The 20,440-nt window shown below is 36.0% G+C and overlaps 1 protein-coding gene across 3 annotated transcripts in view; it reads left to right on the top strand.

Annotated features, from left to right (window-relative positions):
• The first annotated feature begins 2 nt into the window (after positions 1-2).
• The window catches only part of SREK1 (splicing regulatory glutamic acid and lysine rich protein 1), a 41,664-nt gene continuing 21,226 nt past the window's right edge, over positions 3-20,440 (top strand). For 2 of the 3 annotated variants that reach the window (XM_008691348.2, XM_008691347.2), the window contains exons 1-5: positions 3-309; positions 8,995-9,128; positions 14,828-14,943; positions 19,871-20,035; positions 20,178-20,356. In XM_008691348.2, the coding sequence (XP_008689570.2) occupies positions 149-309; positions 8,995-9,128; positions 14,828-14,943; positions 19,871-20,035; positions 20,178-20,356 (755 nt within the window). In that variant the 5' untranslated portion in view covers positions 3-148. Of the gene's footprint in view, positions 310-8,994; positions 9,129-14,417; positions 14,542-14,827; positions 14,944-19,870; positions 20,036-20,177; positions 20,357-20,440 lie in introns of those variants that run through there. The other variant, XM_008691349.2, reaches the window with a different exon arrangement.

The following is a 20,440-nucleotide window of genomic DNA, read 5'->3' as shown; positions in this document are numbered from 1 at the left end:
GGGAGTTGTGGAATGGGCGGCTAGACCTGCCCGCCGCCGTGAATTCGCCAGCGGGAGCGCGCTCGCGGCCGCGCGTGCTTCGCTTTCCCGGCTCCGTCGCTGACGCGTCGTAGACGTTGGGGAGCGGAGACAGCAGCAGCGGGTCGGGATGAACAGCGGTGGCGGCTTCGGTTTGGCTCTAGGCTTCGGCCTTACCCCTACGGCGGTGATTCAGGTGACCAATCTGTCGTCGGCGGTGACCAGCGAGCAGATGCGGACGCTTTTTTCCTTCCTAGGAGAAATCGAGGAGCTGCGGCTTTACCCCCCAGAGTAAGTGCTCGAGCTCGGCTGGGGGAGGGGCGCGGGCGCCATAGAGACCTCGGGCACCGAGGCGTGGGGGAGAGCGCGGACGGGGGCGCGCGGTGCCCGTCATGTGACCGCCCGGGCTTACCTTGGTGCCCATGTTTGATTAGGGCACCCGGGCGCGGGGCTCCGAGGTCCTGCTCTCCTTGTTAGTTAGACTGCGGGGGTTAACCTCTGCACCGAGCCCTTAGAATTTAGAGAAGTTGTTTTTTTCGTGCATCCCCGATTTGTGGTCTCCGTCGGGTCTTCGTATTCAGTGCCTCCCCCTTTTCCTTTTTCTTCCCGAACTTAAGATGGCCGCAGGTGGGCCCGGAATAGTCCTCATGGCAAACGCCTGTTAGCGTTTTTGCAATGTGAAAATCGCAAAGACCGCGCCGGGGAAACCGTCCACTTGTTAGGGCCTTAGTGTCAGGCCCTTGTTACTGATGAGAAAGCCTGCGGCTCGTGACAGGTTGGAATTAGGGCTGTATTTGTTGCCCAGGACGGTGTTCACAAATTTAGCATCTTCTTGGTTAATCTGACCGAGCCCATCCATGTTGTTAAAGATCATGCCTATTCGCCCTTTTGGCAGCGGATTAAAATTTCCGCTTTGAAGGTCACACTGTCCTAAGCCTTTCATAAAAAGTATTAGTCGGTGCAGGATTATCCCTGCTGTATGCTTTAAAAGTCTGTCTCTATTTAAAAGTCTCCAGCTCGCGGCCACTTCCCAAGTACTGTATTTTGAAGTAAGATTTTCCTTGTATAGTACTATCTACTCAAAATTTGTAAGGGATGTGGGTTGTTCACATTATTACACGCACTTTTTTTTTAAAGGGTAGAGCTTAAAATCTCAGTATTTTGTTCATTGTGTCAATATCCTTTGAAGGAAGGGCTAGTAGTTGGCAGGATTTCTTTCCTTCAAAAAAAAAAAAAAACCTGTATTTGACTTTTTGGTTTATTTCATGATGATGCATGTAGACCTATTTTTCTTTCGGTTTCTATCTGTAAGTATATCGCATTGCCACGGCATAGATATTGGTAAAAGTTGGTATCTGGATGTTTAAATTTTACTTCTTAAAGTTTTTTTCCCTCTCCTTTTTGTTTTTAAATATTTAATGTATATGAAAAAGTTGCAAGAATAGCACCCACGTTTCCCTCACCTGTATTCCTTCTTTGCCAGTTGAGTTCTTTCTGTCTCCCCCTCTAGCTGTCTACACCCTCTGCACTTAAACTCTTTCTTCCCATCTTTTTCAAAGTAGTTGCAGACACCATGACTTTATTCCTTAACATTTAAGTATGTATCTCTTCTAGAACAGGTACAATGTCCTACATTACCACAATACTATTAACACGTTTAAGAAATTTAACATCGGTAAGGTATAACAAGTAGTTCATACTTAAATTTTCCCAGTTATTATAATCATGTGTTTTTTCCTTTCCTTTTTTGGTCTAGGATATAATCAGAAACCACCCATTTTATTTGGTTGTTACCTCCTTTAATCCAGAACAGTCCCCTGTCACCTTTTTAAAAATCTATCGTGACATTCACATTTTGTCTTGTAGTATGTTTTGTACAATGATTCTTAATCTGGGCTATTATAAATTGTTTCTACATGATAAGATTCAGATAATACATTTTTGTCAAGAATACTTCATAAGTGCATGCATATACATATTTATTGACCAGCCACAGCATTTATAGTTTGAATATGTTATTTAACTTTTGAAAATGCTTTCTGCTATCTCATTTCGGCATTCAGAACTTTTTTTTTTTTAAGAATTGAAAAGTGTTTGGAAGAGTGCTATACCCTTAAGAATTGAAATCAAGCAGTAAAATATTTTGCACATTAACTTTTGTAAACTAACGTTGCTTTCAAGGTTGTGGTAATAAGGTGTCTCATAGGTAGAAGAAATATGTCACAGAATATTCAGCGCCAACGTATTACCACTTTCATAGTTAAAACCAGGGTATGGGTGGCTGTATGCTACCAGTTATTATCTGACACAGTAATGGGCTGGTTTTTGAAATCAGATGTTAATTACTTGGACTTTAAAAGTCAAAGAGAATAAAAAGCTATTTATTTAAGGATGGTGGAGTTAGTGTGTCACAAACTAATACATTTTGTAAAATTGTAACATAAACAGAGCACATATGGGCCCTGCAGAATTCTTAATCAGTTTTTCCTTAAGTGTAATCCCTTATTACTGTTTTTCAAAAATATTGCCATGCTTTACTAACAGCGTGTTTTCTGCTCTGTAATGAAGTTGTCATAACCTGATTTTTATACTAAAGATGTATTTGCAAATTTGAGCTGAAATGGATAACAGTGCAGTAGTAGTAGTTGCATTGAAGATAGAAAACTGTTTTGCAGTGTCTCGGAACTTTATGTATTTTATGATTAATGTTTGGAAGCTGAGTTGAATTTCATTTGTTTTAAATTTGGAAATAAATTTCTTTAAAAGAGTGTGTGGGGGGTGGGTAGCGCAGTCGTTAAGCGTCTGCCTTCGGCTCAGGGCGTGATCCCGGCGTGCTGGAATCGAGTCCCACATCGGGCTCCTCCGCTGGGAGCCTGCTTCTTCCTCTCCCACTCCCTTGCTGTGTTCCCTCTCTCACTGGCTGTCTCTGTGTCACATAAATAAATAAAATCTTAAAAAAATAATAAAATAAAAGTGTGAAAACAATTTCTCATTAACCTTTTAAGAATTCATTTGCTAATATGAAAATTCACATTTTAAATTTAACTCTTGGAATGAGGCTGTGATTCAGTTTCTTCTTAAACATCAGTAATTAGTGTGAACATTCATTATATATGTTAAAAAAATTTTTTTTTAAGATTTTATTTGACAGAGAGACAGTGAGGGAGGGAACACAAGCAGGGGGAGTGGGAGAGGGAAAAGGCGGCCTCCCGCTGAACAGGGAGCCTGATGGGGGCTCCATCCCAGGACTCTGGGATCATGACCTGAGCTGAAGGCAGACGGTTAATGACTGAGCCACCCAGGCTCCCCATGTTAAAAATTCTTAATTGTGCTCTTTTTTTGTGTGCTGGATGATAAATACCCAGAATTTTTGTTTTCACTTGTTTCACGACAAATGAAGACCACGTCATGAAATCCTTTTGACGGCAGTAAGAAACTTTTGTAGTTTTCTAGTCACTTTTTTTTTTAGGTGAACTGTACATACAGAAAAGTTTGGGTAAAAATACAGCTTGGTGAATTTCCGCAAAGTGAACACACCTGTGAAATCAGTACCCACATCGGGCTTATCTGCACCGTAGCATTTTCCCAGTGTCCCCTTTCAAGTGACTAAACCCCGAAGGGTAATCCGGTCCTGATTTCTAACAGCATTTGTCACATTAACACCTGTGTTGATTTTTTTGCTTGCTGGTTTTCTTCACTTCTCTGGTCTTCAAAAGTATTAATAAGCAAGGAAAAATGTGTCAACTAATTTATTTAGTTAAAAAAACTAATAGACCCAATATAGCAATTTTATGAGAAATACAGAAAAAGAAACACCACTTAACGATCCTCTCTCCATTTCCATATATTTGCCTGCAGTCCTTTTTATATGTGCTTATTTTAATGTAGTAAAATCAAAGGATTTATACACTGATGGTGAACTTTTTTCATTCAATGTGTAATAAGTATTTTTTCATATTTGTCTTATTTATAGTAATAACATTTAAAAGGCTGTAATTATGTACTAAGTGTGTTTTTCAAATTCTGTCATTGGCTATATTGGTTCCTTTGTTTTGGTGTTTTAAGTCAGTGGATTTTAGCTGGAAACATTTGAAAATGTATCTTTGATTGTTTGCATTGATGGGAGTGCCGTCTGGCATTTGGTGGGCAAGTGTCAGTAATTCATAAGATCTTAACATAAGGAAAAATTGTGCCATCCAAAGTACACTAGAGTCCTGCTGAGAAGCCCTGTTATAAAGTATGTGTCAGTTAATATTTTTATACATAAGTTTGTGTACTTTGTCCATGCTTTGGATTTTATCCTTTTTGATCCTACAATAAAAGACTGGATATATTAGTACCACTTGACTTTTTAAAAAAGATTGTACTGTGCCATCACCATGTTTAATGAAAAACAAAATAACCAAATAGGGCCTAGAAAATTTAACTGATGCTCAAAAAGTTGGTTCTGTAATTTCTGTATTAAACTCCTAGTCGGAAATTCTGATTTTTTTGGAAAAACTATTCTAGAAAGTTTTATATTTGAAAAAAGAAAATTTGATTCAACAAATGAGGTGGAAGTAAAATTTGCTATATTTGGCTACTGCTGCTTTCCTTAGAAGCATTTGGAATATGCAACACCCTTTTAAAAATTAAAACTCTAGGTCAAAATTACACTTAAATATGATAATTCTATTTAACTTAAAAAAGTAAATCTATTTAAAAGTTTAGATGTATTAGAACGAAAGCCGTAAATATAAAATTTGGAAACAATGATTTATAAATAAATACACATTTGTTGAGAAATTCATTTTCTGTATTTAGGCTTGCCACTGTACTGTATTTTAGATTGTAATGTTCATAATAAAATAGTGTTAAATGTAAGTTGATCTCTATCCTGTATCTTAAGAAAGGTAATTGGAGATGAAGATAAAGAAAATTCTTTAGAGCAGTGGTATAGCTATGCCTAGTGTCCACACGCCTATGGTAATGCTTGGTCTGCACAGATCAGCCTTTTCTTAACCAGTTCTGGACTTCTCAAATCTTGGTAGTCTATTATAACATGAAGTTGCTTTACCATCCAGTCTCATATATTTCCTTTTCCTCTAGATGTTTTAAATTTGAAATGATGTGGGTTTAAGTAGGGGTATTGCAAAATGTGTTTTTAGTTTTCAAAGGTGATTATTTACGTTTCCATTCTTTCACAAAAGTATCTGTCCATTTAGGGAGTGTAGTTTCAGTGGCGGTTTGTTAGGCTCTTGAAGATTTCAGTGCTAAAAGAGAGTATACTTGTAATTGCTAGGGCTTTAGTAGCTCATTGTAATTACAGGGTGTTTTCAGAGGGGGTTGCTGGTTGCAAAAGACAGAAACAGCGCTATCCAATTTAGCTCAAGAAGAGATAAAATTATTAAGAAGATGGATATTTTCCTAAATTGAAATAAAGACTGTAGTACAAATAGGCCTCATGGGAACTGGGACTGGAAACCAGAAAGATAATCAGCATTGAAGGCGACTATCTGCCTTTTCTCAGAGGCTTTATTGTCTGCTCAGTTTGTTTCCCTGTATCTGCTCTATTTTCTTTGCAGACTTATTTTGGACTCAGTGTTTTGGCGTCTGGCCCAAGCCCTGAGTCTAAGTGACTTTTCAGCCCAAGAGAGAGAATCTGATTGTTTAAGTTGATTTGATCAAACCACCCAAATTATACGTTGTTGGTTAGCCAGTAAAATAGGTCCTTATGTCATGTGGCAAATCAATTGTGTCTAGAGGCTTCCAAAATCTGTTGAGGGTTTCACTTAAGAAAACTGATAAGGCTGTGCTAAAAGTGTATAGAATGTCCTGGTAGCACATAGAGGAGAGGTACTTAATCACTTTGCTATCTTTAAGTAGCTTTCCAGAAGACTTGGAAACTTGAGTCTTGAAGAAAAGTGAAATTACCACTCAAAAAGGGAGGTAGGATATCATAGGCAAATGGAAAAACATGTAGAAAGATGGCCCAAATATTCAGAATGTGTTCTGGAAACCACAAGTATTTCTAATGCTTGGATTTTGGGGAGCATTTAGATGATCAAGCAAGAGCAGAAGGGTGTCTTTGAGAAAACTGAAGCAGTGGAATGACATGACAAAATTTACAGTTTTGAAGGATCACTCTGGCAGCTTTTGTGAAAGACCATTTTTAAGGAATTGGGATTGGAGTCACTGTGATTGGTTAGGAGCCATTGTAATAATCTGGGTGAGAAATGATGAGGGCCTGAATTAAGATCTGATAGAATGATAAAAGAATTAATGTGACAAATATTTGGGATGTAGTCTTCACAGGATTAAATGACCAATTGGATGAAGAGGGAAGGGTCAAGGATGGAAATACCCCCGAATCTTACTAGTTTTGTAAAAACAGATAATTTCTTATGCTAAGCTTGTGGAGTAGGGAACTCTGCTCATTGTGGTCACTCACTTTAGGAAGAAGCCAGTGTAACAGCCACCCATTTCTCAAATGTTGCTGGTCACTGTGGCAGAGGAAAAGAGCCAAGCAATGACCCTTTAAAGCTCCTGAATATCAGTTCTGCTCATAATTAGTTGGCCAAAACAAATTGCTTGGGCACACCTGACTTCAAAGAACAAAGAAATGGAATTTTACCACATAGCCAGAAGAAATTTGGAAGTATTCAGTGAATGGTACTAATGATGGTTACATTTAATGACTCTTAGATTTATGACTTGAGTAATATGGTAGTATTTTTAACTGAGGGATGAAATATAGGACAGAGACCAGGATTGGTGAGGAAGAAGGATGATGAATTTATTTTAGACTCAGTAACTTTTTGGGGTGGGCCTTGTGACCATCAAGGTATAATATTCCAGCAGACACTTGGATCTGGGAGTCTAAAGCTCAAGAGAGGCCTAAATTGGAGATTTGGTAATGTAAAGGTGAGTTAAGTGTGGATACGACTGTTTTTACCTCAGTGACAAATTCATAAAGTGCTTGACTTAGATACTTGTGTGGGGAGGTGAGGAGTAGGCATTATTGAAGTGGGCCTGTTGAGGCCTGAATTGGATAGCCTTAGGCAGGAGTGAATTGAGTTGGGTTGGGTGAGAAAGAGGTAATTTCATTTTGTCAACTTTTATTAGCCTGACTAGTTATGGTAATAATAATGTAAATAGTTTCAAGTTCTAAATACTAATATGTTTTGGTAATAGCATAAATATTTATGTTTAATGATTATCAAGATGGAGTTGTTGCTTTATGTGAAGACTGTTATTTTAAAAATGGCTAATATTTGGAATTGCTCATTAAATAGTACATTAAAATACTTTTAAAATTATTATTTTTTTCTTTTTTTGAGAGGGAGAGGGAGGGAGAGAATCTCAAGCAGGCTTCATGTCTAGTGCGGATCCTGACGTGGGGCTCAGTCTCACAACCCTGAGATCATGACCTGAGCACAAATCAAGAGTTGGACACTTAACCGACTGAACCACCAAGGCACCCCTAAAATGCTTTTAAAATTCTTGATTAGTTGAGTGATTCAGATTGTACGAGATTTGAATTTAGATAGACTTTAAGTCTCACCTTTGCTATTTACTAGGGCTAGGATTATGGTCAACTTTATTGACTGATTTGTAAACTAAATTATTGTTACTGCATAAGGCAAAGATGATATTTTTCAGATGAACTCACTTTTTTCTTAGTGTGAAAAATCAGTGCTTTAAAGGAGTTTATGTGTTCTTTATTAGGTATATATTTAGTTTGGGTATTTTTTTTTCTTGCTAAAGACAATTTTATACTTTAATTGAAAATAATCTTGGACAGATTGAAAAAATGATCAGTGAATATAGTATATTTTCCAGTCTAACAAAATAGATTCATATTCTGGAAAAACTGCTTTCATCTGTTCTGTGTGGTTTTTTTTTTACTATATATAGGCCTACCTAGATTAAGCTGAATCTGGTACGATTTAGAAGAGTATGCTCTTTTCCATATAAAATACGTAAAATTTTGTTTGTAAAATCTTTAGTCTGGAAAATCACAATGCTGCCTAGCTTGAAGCAGTCTCTAGTACATGTGAAAGACCTTAATTTTTAATTCTGTGTTATCTATATGGAAGACTCTGGCGAAGTTTTTAGTGATCTAAAACCTGGGGAGTCACATCAGGAAGGGTTGAAAGTGGTTACAAAATTTGAAGTCATGAGGATTGGGACTTTAATAAAATTTTGCTTATAGATGATAGACTGGTTGAACATTTTTGAGTTAAATCTGCTTTTTTCCCATTTCACTGCTATTAAGAACTCATCAATTTACGTTTCCAGTTTTTACAAGTAAGAGTATAGGCCTTCCTAGATTGCTGTCAACTTTTGCAGGTAAATCACCATGAAAAGACTTAAGTTTTGCTTGGCCCAGCCACTCTGGAAAACAGTATGAAGGTTTCTCAAGAAGTTAAAACTAGAACTACTCTTCCACCCAGCAATTGCACTACTAGGTATTTACCCAAAGAATACAAAAATACTAAGTCAAAGGGATACATGCACTCCAAAGTTCATAGCCAAAATGTGAAAACAGCCCAAGTGTCCATTGACTGGATAAAGAAGATGTGTATAAATACAATGGAATATTACTCAGCCATAAGAAAATGAAATCTTGCCATTTGCAATGGCATCGATGGAGTTTAGTATTTTACTACACACGATAAGTCAGAGAAAGACAAATACCATATGATGTCGCTCGTGAAATTTTAAGAAACAGAACAAATGACCAAATGGGGGGGGAGAAAGAGGGAGGAAAACCAAGAAACAGACTCTTAATTACAGGGAACAAACATGGTAACTAACTGGAATTTAAAAACTTGAAAATGTAAAACTTTTTTTTATGTTAATGATCCTTAGCAATAAAAATTATTGTCTTGATTATGTAAGATTATATAAAGATCTAAGAAAGAAATTTCAGATGAAAATGACAAAACCAACCAAATGTTTATTAGTCCAATTGTTGTTCTTTTTATCTTGCAGCAACGCACCTCTTGCTTTTTCTTCCAAAGTATGTTATGTTAAGTTTCGTGACCCATCAAGTGTTGGCGTGGCCCAGCATCTAACTAACACGGTTTTTATTGACAGAGCTCTGATAGTTGTACCTTGTGCAGAAGGTTGGTATCTCATGTGTTTTTTTCTATTATTTTAATCTGTGTCCTGTGTGTTACTACCTTTGGCTTTCCTAGAAATTGGTAGGTAGGTAGTACACTGTGTGTGTGTGTGTGTGTGTGTGTAAGAATGAAATTTGGAGAAGGAAAGAATTTTTATGTAATTATAAAATATAATGGTTAATTTATTACTTATGTATGCTTGAGATTTAATAGCCAAACATTTAAAAAAAATCATGAATTACTTCTTGTTTGCTTTGGCTTTCTATAGTCAACTTGCAAGTTGTAAACAAAGCTTTCTGAAATTAAAATATTTAATTGGTAGGGGAAATTATTTTAAATGTATAAATAAGTGAGCCTTTGCCCCTGTGTATACAATATTAATGATCTCACATAAATAAAAACTGCATTTTGCCAAATTGGGGTTAAGTGGTATTTATGTTTATAAGAAAAATACTCATAATTTAATCTCTAAAGTATCCTCCTAAGGTAGTTCACCTTGTCATTGAGACCATTATTGCATATTCATTGTGATTGCTATGCAACTGGAATTTATTTTTTTCTTTTAATGACTTGCTTTTCTTGGGGGGTGGCATGGGTAATTGAAGAAAAATCATGGAAAGTAATTTTCCAAAGTTTCCATCAAGGAAATAGTTGTTGAAGGGAACAAGGCCAAAAACCTTATAGCTATTAAATAAATTTAAGACTTAACCTGCTTTAAGAGGTAATTATTACTAATACTTATTTTTTTTAGTTATTTCTGTTTACAGAGCCATTCACATATAATAGGCTGTTCTGAATTTGACAGTTCTGGTGTGTAGTTTACTTTTATTTAGGGTACACGCTGTGGCGTGTGTACATGGGTTTTAGAATAGGTTATTACAATTTAAATGTCCTTAAAATATGTTTTCCCTGCTGGATGGTGGTAACTGTTTTACAACGTAAAAAATTTACCTGGAACAACTTAAGGAGCTTTCATATGTAATGTTTTAAAGCCTCTTTTAAAAACTGGGCTAATATTAAAATAACTTGATATGTGGTACACAGTGCTGCACTTTCAAAGTTTGATGCTTATTTCAGAATGCCTATTCTGGGATGTCAAAAACATTATAGTTAGATACAGTAGGTACCATTCTTTTGGTTTTGAAGTCCCAGAATAGGACATTCTGGATTTTTTTTTCAGATGAATTTGAAAGTATTTTTCCCATGCCTGGGGGTTAGAACGGAGTAGGTAAAATAAAAAAGGATTAAAGTTAATTATTTGCTGAATCTGTCCTTATCTATTGATCTGTAAGGGGACAGTGAGTCCAGAATTGGAGAGCAAGGTGAGAAAAGAGCTGGTAAATGGTTTAGTTCTGCATACCAAGTTCATACCAGTTTCACACCAGGTAAACTGCATGGGAAAAAAGAAATCAGAAGGTTTATTAAATGGGAATATTAAATCACATCAGAAAACTATGCCACCAACAGTGAAGGATCTTGTATTATGTTAGCTCATTACTGAATTGGAAGGAAGAATTTTTATCATTGTTGCTTTGTTGGAACCTTGGTATATTTCCATAGAATTTTTCATATATTTGAGAAGCCCAAACTGTGATTTGTCATAAGTGTTCAAGGTTACGGGCATGTAAAGGTTCTCTTTTTTGTCTGTTTTACTTAATAGAGCTTAATAAATACACATTTATTATAATAGCTCTCGAATATTTTTAATATTGCCATTTTGAGACAGTTTCTCTGGTTTTGAACATGAAAATTTAAGTACATTTTTATTGAAGTTTAGTTTTAAGTAAGTATTTTAGAACACTGATAAAATATTTGGTCTTAGAGAAACATTCAGATACACATTTTTCATTAGTTTAACTAAATACCACCGAATAACCTTATAGAATCTGAGGAATGTTACAGTGAGCTGTTGAACTGATTATGCACTGCAAGCAAAGTAGTCATGTGTTCTACTGAAAAAGATAGCAAAGTGGGTTTGAAATAAACCAAAGGAAAGAGTTCCAGTGGAGTAAGTTCTGTTAGAGGAGATGGGGTGCTGTAAGCATTCTTCTATTTACTTCACTGGTTGCATTCTTTCTTTGATGTTATAGAAACAGCATTGTGAAAGAAATGAGAAAAACATAGAAACAGTTTTAAGAAAAGTTTTTTCATTTTCTTTCAGTGTGCTGTTTTTGTAATGCAGTTTTATAACAAGATCCTAAGCTCTATAAGTAATGTTTGATGTGTAAGAGTTTCGTACGTATTAAGCATTAGCTATTGTTAATAAAACATGCCATTTCAAAATAAAATATGCTTTCATTATACTTGTCCAGATATGACCTCTTTTTGTTGTTGCGTGCATCTCAGATTTCTTTTTTTATAAATGTTAACACTTAGAAAAAGATAAGGTCAAACATAACAAGGGTGTCAAGCCTAATCATCAGTCATAACTTTATGTCCACATTTTCTGGTAGATGGATTTTGACTATTAATTTGGTTTTGTATGTTTTCTCTATGTGATATTTGTGCATTATTAGATGACTAGACTGGCCAAGGCAGACCTGTTACACTTGCCTGAGTTAGGCATTGTTTGCCATGCCACTAAACCTGCCGTCAAGTGAAACCTTCATTGGGGAAATGAGATCGGAGTCTGAACCGCAGAAGATGGACGCCCTGTCTCTGTTTTTTATTGTTTTACTTTAATTTCATTTCTTTTTCTTTATTTTGTCCCTTTTTTTGTTTTTGTTTTTGTTTTTGTTTTGTTAAATCTCTTTCACTTTAACTTGTGAGCTGGTTTTCCAGTTCTTTGTAAATGGTATTCCATTAAGGGTTCATAACATTGCTTTGCAGATTATGTTGGAAGATGATTAGCAGAGCTCAATCTTAGAGTGAAATAAATTTTCATAGTAAACTAGGATACAGTGTTGTGAAGCTCAGCGTGAGTCTTAATTGGTGTTTATAGACTGCACAGTACATTTTGTTCTGGAAACACTAAAACACTGATAGAATTCTTAGGAACATTTTCTGACGTTGCAACGTTTTTTCAATTTTTCTCCAAAATCTACATCTTTCATAAAAACCAACTGTTAGCTTCTAATTTTCATCCTTCCCCCTTAGAATTTTAGGCATACAGAATCCTCAAGGAAAAGTAATTTCTTAGAATAATCCAGGGGTAGAGGACAAGCAGAGACATTCACTTTTTTGAGTTATTTACTATAGATAATAACTTACTTCCTTGGCTTACAAAGACTTTTACTTGCCTGTGTGGGGAATGGATATTTGAGAAACTGGTTGAAAACTTACTTGGTGTGTGTATTTCTCTGCTTGAATTTTTTGAAATATTTTCAGGTATTACTAGCTTCTGAATGGATTCTGAGGTTAGGACTAGCATTTTAATTTTAATACTCTGAGAGATGTTTTTCCTCTCAGTCGTCTTTGAGGAGTATGGTTTGGGAAAAATGCTGAATGCTTGTTTGTTTTATGTTTTTGTATATACTCTGGTAGTATTTGGAGGGTAAATTTGATAGAATTCTATCTTGGGAGTTAAGCAATGGAACTTTTTTCTTTAAAGTATCTTTAATGGTAATTAGAATAAGAAAAAAATGTGCTTACAGTTAGACTTAATGTTTATAATAGTTTATTACTACTGTGAGAGGCTTTGAGAGTCAGACAACCTATTGATATATTTTTTAAGCCAAAAGTGGAAGTGTAATGTTAAGTATTCATCTTTTTGCCTGTGTTGAATACTTTTTATTTTGTGTAGTCTTTCTACACTGTCTTTTATGGGCAGTTTTGCTTATTTATTTGACAAGTAATCTTAAATTGGGGGCATTAATAAATTGAAACTCTTAGTTTTTTGGGTGCATAAATTAGGGTGACAAAGCATAAGATTTACATAACAGGACCTCAGTCGATTTGTCAAGATGTGTTCAGGTTTTATAAGCATTATAAATAATACCTATTTATAACAGATAAAATGGGTCTGGTAGCAGTCTAAATAGCTTAGTATATATAGGTGGGTATACAGATACATGTGTTAATATCAGTAACTAATAAATAAAAAAAATTGTTATTTGATGTCTTCAGTAAGGCCTACCTACCTTTTATTTATGCATGTTAAAAAATCTGTGCTTGTGCAGAATTAACACTGAAATAATAAAATAACTGTTTTTGAAATTAGTAAATTAATGTAGACTTAGATGTTGCAAAATTTAGGAAAAAGTAGACATTTGTTAAAGCTAATCAAATGTAATTTTTCTGTTCCTATCAATAAGGTGTGACCATTATTTAAAGCAAAATTTAAAAGCTGTCTTGAATTCCATCCATGTTTAGAGGTATATCCAGATAATATTGTTTAGAGATTTATCCCTCCACATCTGGTTGTTTTAAGTAGAATTTGTACTTCTAAAATCCAGCATGGTGCTTTTGAAAACTTACTCCATATGCTGTTTCCAATTTAGTGTAACTTTGTACACTGTGTTTTAAATTATTTTTTGAGGACTCCATAATGGAAATGTATAGCCAACTACCACGTAACTATAAGTAGTACTTTTAAAATAGATACATGTAATGAACTTTTTAAGAAATAATTTTAACGGGGGCAGTAAGAGAGGACACAAAAGGAAAATGTGTGAAAGTTGCAGTTCGTATCAAAGTTAATTGATTAGAGTTTAGTAATTAAATATGGCAAATTGATGAACTTTAGAGTAAATTTTTCATTTTTTAGTTGTAGGGATTTTTTTTTTCTTTTCAGTGTCTAAGATTATTTTAGTGTTACTGTCATTTTTATTAGGCAATTAAGATGTTTATAAGCAAGACATTTAGGCCTTAACCACCCCTCTTCAGATAAGTATACGTAAATTGTATACATAAAAGTCAGAACTTTAAGAAATTTTCTGAGACAGAACTTTTTTTCGTTAGTGATTCTCAAAAATTTTAGTAGTTTCCCAAGGCATATTCTTTGGAATTGGATTCTTTTAGGCATCTCTGATCTAGTTGGTGAGATGTCTTTTTAACTGGATGGGTGTAGGCTTCCTTTTAAATTGAAGCTGATTGCATGGAGTAGGCTTTTGTTTTTTTCTGTCTACTTGAAATTGAATGGAATTTATTGGAAGGTTATCAAAAGTGTTTGCATCACCAGTAGGTAGTTTTAGTAACCAGGATAGGGGCACTCATTAAGGAACAAATTTCAATTCGCACATATTTGTTTTTTCTTTTTCTTTTTTTTGACTAATTTGGTTATTTGCCATTTCTGGGGATTAAACTTTAAAAAATGTTCTTCTTTTCTGTATCTGATGTTCTGTGTGCTATTAGTGATGCAGCCAACACGAACGGTTGTCATGTGTAACACAACTTTCGATCACCGCGAAAACACCGTCCTGGGAAAGCGTCCATGCTTGATATCGTTTGGTTCATGAACATTAAGTTTCCAGTACAGGTGACCCATAGCTCAAAGTGTTAAATAATTGTCTACATTATTCAATTTTTAAAATAATATTCCATTAATGAGATTGTTAGTCTTTGAAGTTTTGCTCACTTTTATTTTTCCTAGTAGAGCAGGATAAAAGGAAAGACTTAAGTTCTTATTTATTTCTTTGTACAGATCTGATAGATTGATTCATTTATTATTATTATTTTTTAAGTGCAAGGGTAATTGTAAAATCATAGTGTAAAGTTTGTGTGGTGTTTCTGCTTTCCATAATGTTTGGAACTTGCCTCTGCAGGTAAAATTCCAGAGGAATCCAAAGCTCTCTCTTTATTGGCTCCTGCTCCAACCATGACAAGTCTAATGCCTGGTGCAGGCTTGCTTCCCATACCGACCCCAAATCCCTTGACTACAGTAAGTAGTACACACCCTCATCTGAAAGAGATTTATGTTGAATTGTGTAATGATTTGAAAAAGAGCTTAGAAAATTATTTCTATTTTGAATCTTTTTTTTTTTTTTAATGAAAAGGATTCAAAATGTCTACTTAATTTTTCTACTTAATGTCTACTTAATTTTTCCCCCCACGTCATCACTGACTTAAACTGACTTTTGGAATTACTTCTGAAGTAGTTGGGCATTCGTTTAAATTTGAGAACTAAAATAGATTATTCGTTAGAGAATCAGTTATTGAAACTCAACATTTTAGATCATATGGGGAATTGAAAAATCTAGGTAACTATATTTCCCAGTTCAAGAGGATTACATCTACTAAAGTAAAATAAAATAAAATGATCCACAGCTTTGTAATGGGAAAAGATATCTCAGAGAAACATTTGTCTGGTACTGAGAAAATGTAACAAGGTAAAAACGTGGTAAAAATATTTTTTCATTAACTACGTACAATTAAATAGGAATTTGATGCCTCCTTTGTGATTTCTAAGAGGGGTTAGAAAAGATTTTGCTCTTACTGGGCTCTTGTCCTATTTATTTTAAAGAAGGGTCATTTTTCTTCAAAAATGAATGTAAGACAAAATATAAACCTCACCTTACTTGCAAGTTGTAGCTTAGCTTTGTGGTATTGGATTATTAGGGAGAGAACTAATATTAGCTTTATGATAGTAGTTAATTTTAATACTTTTTTTCTTTGTATTTTTCAAGATTTTATTTCTAAACACCGAGTATGGTGCTTGAACTCACAGCCCTGAGATCAAGAGTTGCATGCTCTACCAACTGAGCCAGCCATGCCCTCTGCCCCACCTTTTTTTAATTAAAAAAATTTTTTTTTAAAGATTTTGTTTATTTATTTGAGAGAAAGAGCATGGGGGGGGTGGTCAGAGGGAGAAGCAGACTCCCTGCTAAGCAGGGAACCCGATGCAGTACTCAATCCTGGGACTCCAGGATCATGACCTGAGCTGAAGGCAGTTGCCCAAACAGCTGAGCCACACAGGCACCCCCCCCCCTTTTTTTAAAGTAAATTCTACCCCCACTGTGGGGCTTGAGCTCACCTGGAGATTAAAGGTCTCAGGCTCTACTGACTAAGCCAGCCAGGCGCCCCTTTGATGGTAGTTAATTTACCAAAGTTATAAAAGTGGTCTATGAAACTTTGAAGTGTAAAATTGTAGCTCTTTTTTTAACATGATATTGTACTGCTAGAGACCTGCATTGTGATCACTGGTGGGAAAACGCTTTCTATTTTTAATTTTTTTTTGGTTAGGGGAGTGTTTTATTCATGTATGTATGTATGTTTGTATGGGGGAGGGCAGAAGGGGGGGAGGGGCAGAGGGAGAGAGAATCTTAAGCAGGTTCCACACCCAGCGTGATGCCTAGCATAGGGCTTGATCTCACAACCCCAAGATGATGACCTGAGCCCAAATCAAGAGTTGGACACTTAACTGACTGAACCATACAGATTATCCTCCTTTTATTTTAAAGATATTTAAATAAAATATTTTATTTCAAAATATTTATTTTAGAGAGAGAAAGAGTGTAAGTGGGGGGAGGGGCAGAGGAAGAGAGAGAATCCCAAGTGGACTCCAAGCTGAGTGAGGAGCCCTGAGACAGGTCTCAATCTCATGATTCTGAGATCATGACCTGAGCCGAATGAGCCACCCAGGCATCCCAGGAAAATACTTTTAATTTGACATCTGATCGTTTTGAGTTAAGCTTTTTAGAAATTCTCTAGAAAATTTTATTTTGGTTATGTTCTGGTATAATTTAACATGTTAATTCCTGGATCACTCTCTTTTTTTCAGAAAGTATTGTTTTGCTATCTTCTTTGAGGGGAAATGGTTTTCTCTAAATTCAGCTGTAGACATGTATTATTTTGAAATTTAATTTATAAAGAACAATTTTAATTAGAAAACGGGACAGGTTGGCCCATTGTGACTTGATTCCTGCTTACCTCTCTGACCTTTTTCCTACCTGTTTTCCTGGTGTACTCTACTTTAGCCATACTGGCTTTGTTGTTTTTTAGACGTTCCAAGCATTTTTTTGCTTTAGGGCTTTTGTACTTACTCATCCTTTGCCTAGAACATTTCATTTTCAGGGAGGCCATGGTTTCTATGTCAGAAGGCAAAAGTGTTATATCAGGAGCTTAGGTCGTCTTTAACCCATTGAAGACCAAAAGAGTAATTAAATACTTAGGTTTCTTACCAGGGCTAGAAAGTAGACTAATCAATCAAAAGAAGGGTAATTGTATTGTTACAGAGCATCTGCATTCAATAGAACTTTCTGCTATGCTGAAAATGTCTGTATCTGCACTATTGAGTGTGGTAGCCACTGGCACCGTGTGCCTATTGAGCACTTGAAATGTGTCCCTGAATTTTAATTAAAATTCACATAGCTGTATGGGATTAGTGACTACCAAATTAAATAGTATAGGTATAGCAGAATGGTATAGTAAAAAGAAGAGACAGGAAAAAGTTTCTAAAAAGTAGCTGAATGATCTTTTAAGTTTGAGAAGCAGCAAAGGGGTTGGATTAGATGATTTGGAAAAGCCCATTCCGTGTGTGTGTGTGTGTGTGTGTGTGTGTGTGTGTGTGTATGTGTGTGTATGTATAGTGTACCAGTGGAGAAAATTTGCAGGTCAGAGGGATTGGCAACCAGTGGAGAAAATTTGCAGGTCAGAGTGATTGATAACTGGGAGTACCTGGAAAGGCTTGTTGAATGCTTTAAATCCATGCAAAACTAATAAATAATGAGTCATATTTGTGATTTAACTTAATGGTATGTAATAATTTTCTTGCACAGTAAAAAAAAATAAATGTAGTGACCTTCAAACATCTGTGTACCTTATACCATAGAAGATAAGGTGTGAGGGGCGCCTGGGTGGCACAGCGGTTAAGCGTCTGCCTTCGGCTCAGGGCGTGATCCCGGCGGTCCGGGATCGAGCCCCACATCAGGCTCCTCCGCTGGAAGCCTGCTTCTTCCTCTCCCACTCCCCCTGCTTGTGTTCCCTCCCTCGCTGGCTCTCTCTCTCTATCAAATAAATAAATAAAATCTTAAAAAAAAGAAAAAAAGAAGATAAGGTGTGGGGGGGAAAAGGAGCGTCAATACGTAAGCAAACTATGGAGACAAACTAGGCTCAGAGGGTGGTAGCCTTGCTTCATAGACCACTCACCCATTTTTGAATTAAGACATTTCATACAACTTTATGATAACTTGAAGCAGTGATGCTGTGCAACAAATCTAAGATCCCACAGATTGTAGTAAGTACTATGAAGAAAACAGTGATGTGGTAGAGAGTAAGTGAAGCTTCATATATAAAGTCAGGGAAAGCCTTTTGGAGGGGATGGGTGACCTGATGCTTGAAGGATTTGGCTGGCAGAAGCTGAGGAAGAGTTTTTTGGCAGAAGGAATGCCAAGCAAAAGCCCTCAGGTGGGAAAAACTTGTGTCTTCGAGGTACAGAATGACAGTATAGTTGATGCTTAGGAAATGGGGCTGGTGGTAGTGTTTTGAGATATTGGAGGGATAGGTAGTGTACTGATTATAGGGCTTTTGTGCCATGGAAAGGAATTTGAATCTTATTCAAAAGGTAAATAGAAGCCATTGATTAGCTTTAAGCAACGTGTAAGACATAATTTGACATTTTAAAAAGACCATACACAGGCCTCTGTGGCAAGTGTAAGTGATGCTTGTTTCATCAACTTATGTTTTCATCTTTAGGAAGTGTTTTTACATAGAATTTGTTCAATATTAGTTTTGTAACATATAATTAGTGCTCAAACTTTACTTTCTTTTTTGGACAGGAAGAGTAGGGGAAAAGGGAGGGGTTGGAAAGGGCAGAGAAAGAATGTTAAGCAGGCTCCATGCCCAGCGCAGAGCCTGATGGGGAGCTCTGTCTCACAATCCTGAGCTGAAATAAAGAGTCCGATGCTTAACTGACTGGGCCACCCAGGTGCCCCAGTGCTCAAAATTTTCTTTTTTTTTTTTTAAAGATTTTATTTATTTATTCGACAGAGATAGAGACAGCCAGCGAGAGAGGAAACACAAGCAGGGGGAGTAGGAGAGGAAGAAGCAGGCTCATAGTGGAGGAGCCTGATGTGGGGCTCGATCCCAGAACGCCGGGATCAAGCCCTGAGCCAAGGCAGACGCTTAACCGCTGTGCCACCCAGGCGCCCCTCAAAATTTTCTTAAATCACATAAATGGAAATGAAAGTGGTAGTTTTTTTTCCCCTTGGATTGTCTTCTCATTAATTCTGTAAAGTCTTCTATTTTCAAATGTTGAGATCTTCTATCTTTCCTAGTTTAAGTTCACATTAAAAACATACTCCTTAATGCTTGAACTAAAAACTGAATTTAGTAATGTTATGAAAAGTCATTCAAAGGTTTTGTCCTGTTCCCGTCAAAGTATATGTAAGTTCAGTTTTTCAGGTTTCTTTTCTTAGGTAAACTTTGTCCCTGGTTCAGTTTTAGTCCGTGCATAGTAGTACCTTGCTTTTACCACTTAGTACCGGAGTAGCTTTGGGAAAATTACTTAACTTCTGTAAGTCTTGTTCTTTATCTGTGAAATTGGCATTGATATTCATACAGCAACTTTATAGGACATAACTGCTGTGAATAATGAGAATTGACTGTTCATTTTTAGTTTCAAGTTTGAAAGTAGTTAAAATACCCAGATAGTTAAGAATTATGTTGTATTTCTAACTACATGCAGAACTACTGTGACCTCCTTCTCAATAATTCAGACATCTACCTGGCTTAAAGTTAGTACTCCCTAGTCACCTTCCATTTTGTTGAGTTGATCGTTTTCTTTTTTAAGGTTAAAGAATAGTAATCTTTGATACTAACAGAAAATATGTGTTCTTTCTTTCTTTCTTTTTTTTTTTTTTAATTTATAGTTGGGTGTTTCCCTTAGCAGTTTGGGAGCTATACCAGCAGCAGCACTAGACCCCAACATTGCAACACTTGGAGAGATACCACAGCCACCACTTATGGGAAATGTGGATCCTTCCAAAATTGATGAAATTAGGAGAACAGTCTATGTTGGCAATTTGAATTCCCAGGTAACTAATTTAAGAAAAAACTGGGCGATAGGACCTCTTACTCTTTCCCCCTCCTTCAAAGTGATAGTGACTGATAAAGTAATGTTTACCTAATTTTTTAAAAAAGAATATACTTTATTAAAGCATGACTTTGTTTCTTCAGACAACAACAGCTGATCAACTACTTGAATTTTTTAAACAAGTTGGAGAAGTGAAGTTTGTGCGGATGGCAGGTGATGAGACTCAGCCAACTCGGTTTGCTTTTGTGGAATTTGCAGACCAAAATTCTGTACCAAGGGCCCTTGCTTTTAATGGAGTTATGTTTGGAGACAGGCCACTGAAGTAAGAAACCCTAAACAAAGAAATTTTAATGATTTTGGAAAAACTTAAAGTATTTCTGATGTAATTAAGGCTTTTTTTTTTTTT

This window comes from Ursus maritimus, unplaced genomic scaffold (assembly GCF_017311325.1).
Source record: "Ursus maritimus isolate PB19 unplaced genomic scaffold, ASM1731132v1 scaffold_5, whole genome shotgun sequence".
NCBI lineage: Eukaryota > Metazoa > Chordata > Mammalia > Carnivora > Ursidae > Ursus > Ursus maritimus.
Note: the sequence above shows the minus strand (reverse complement) of the source record. Positions and strands in the feature narration are given on the sequence as shown.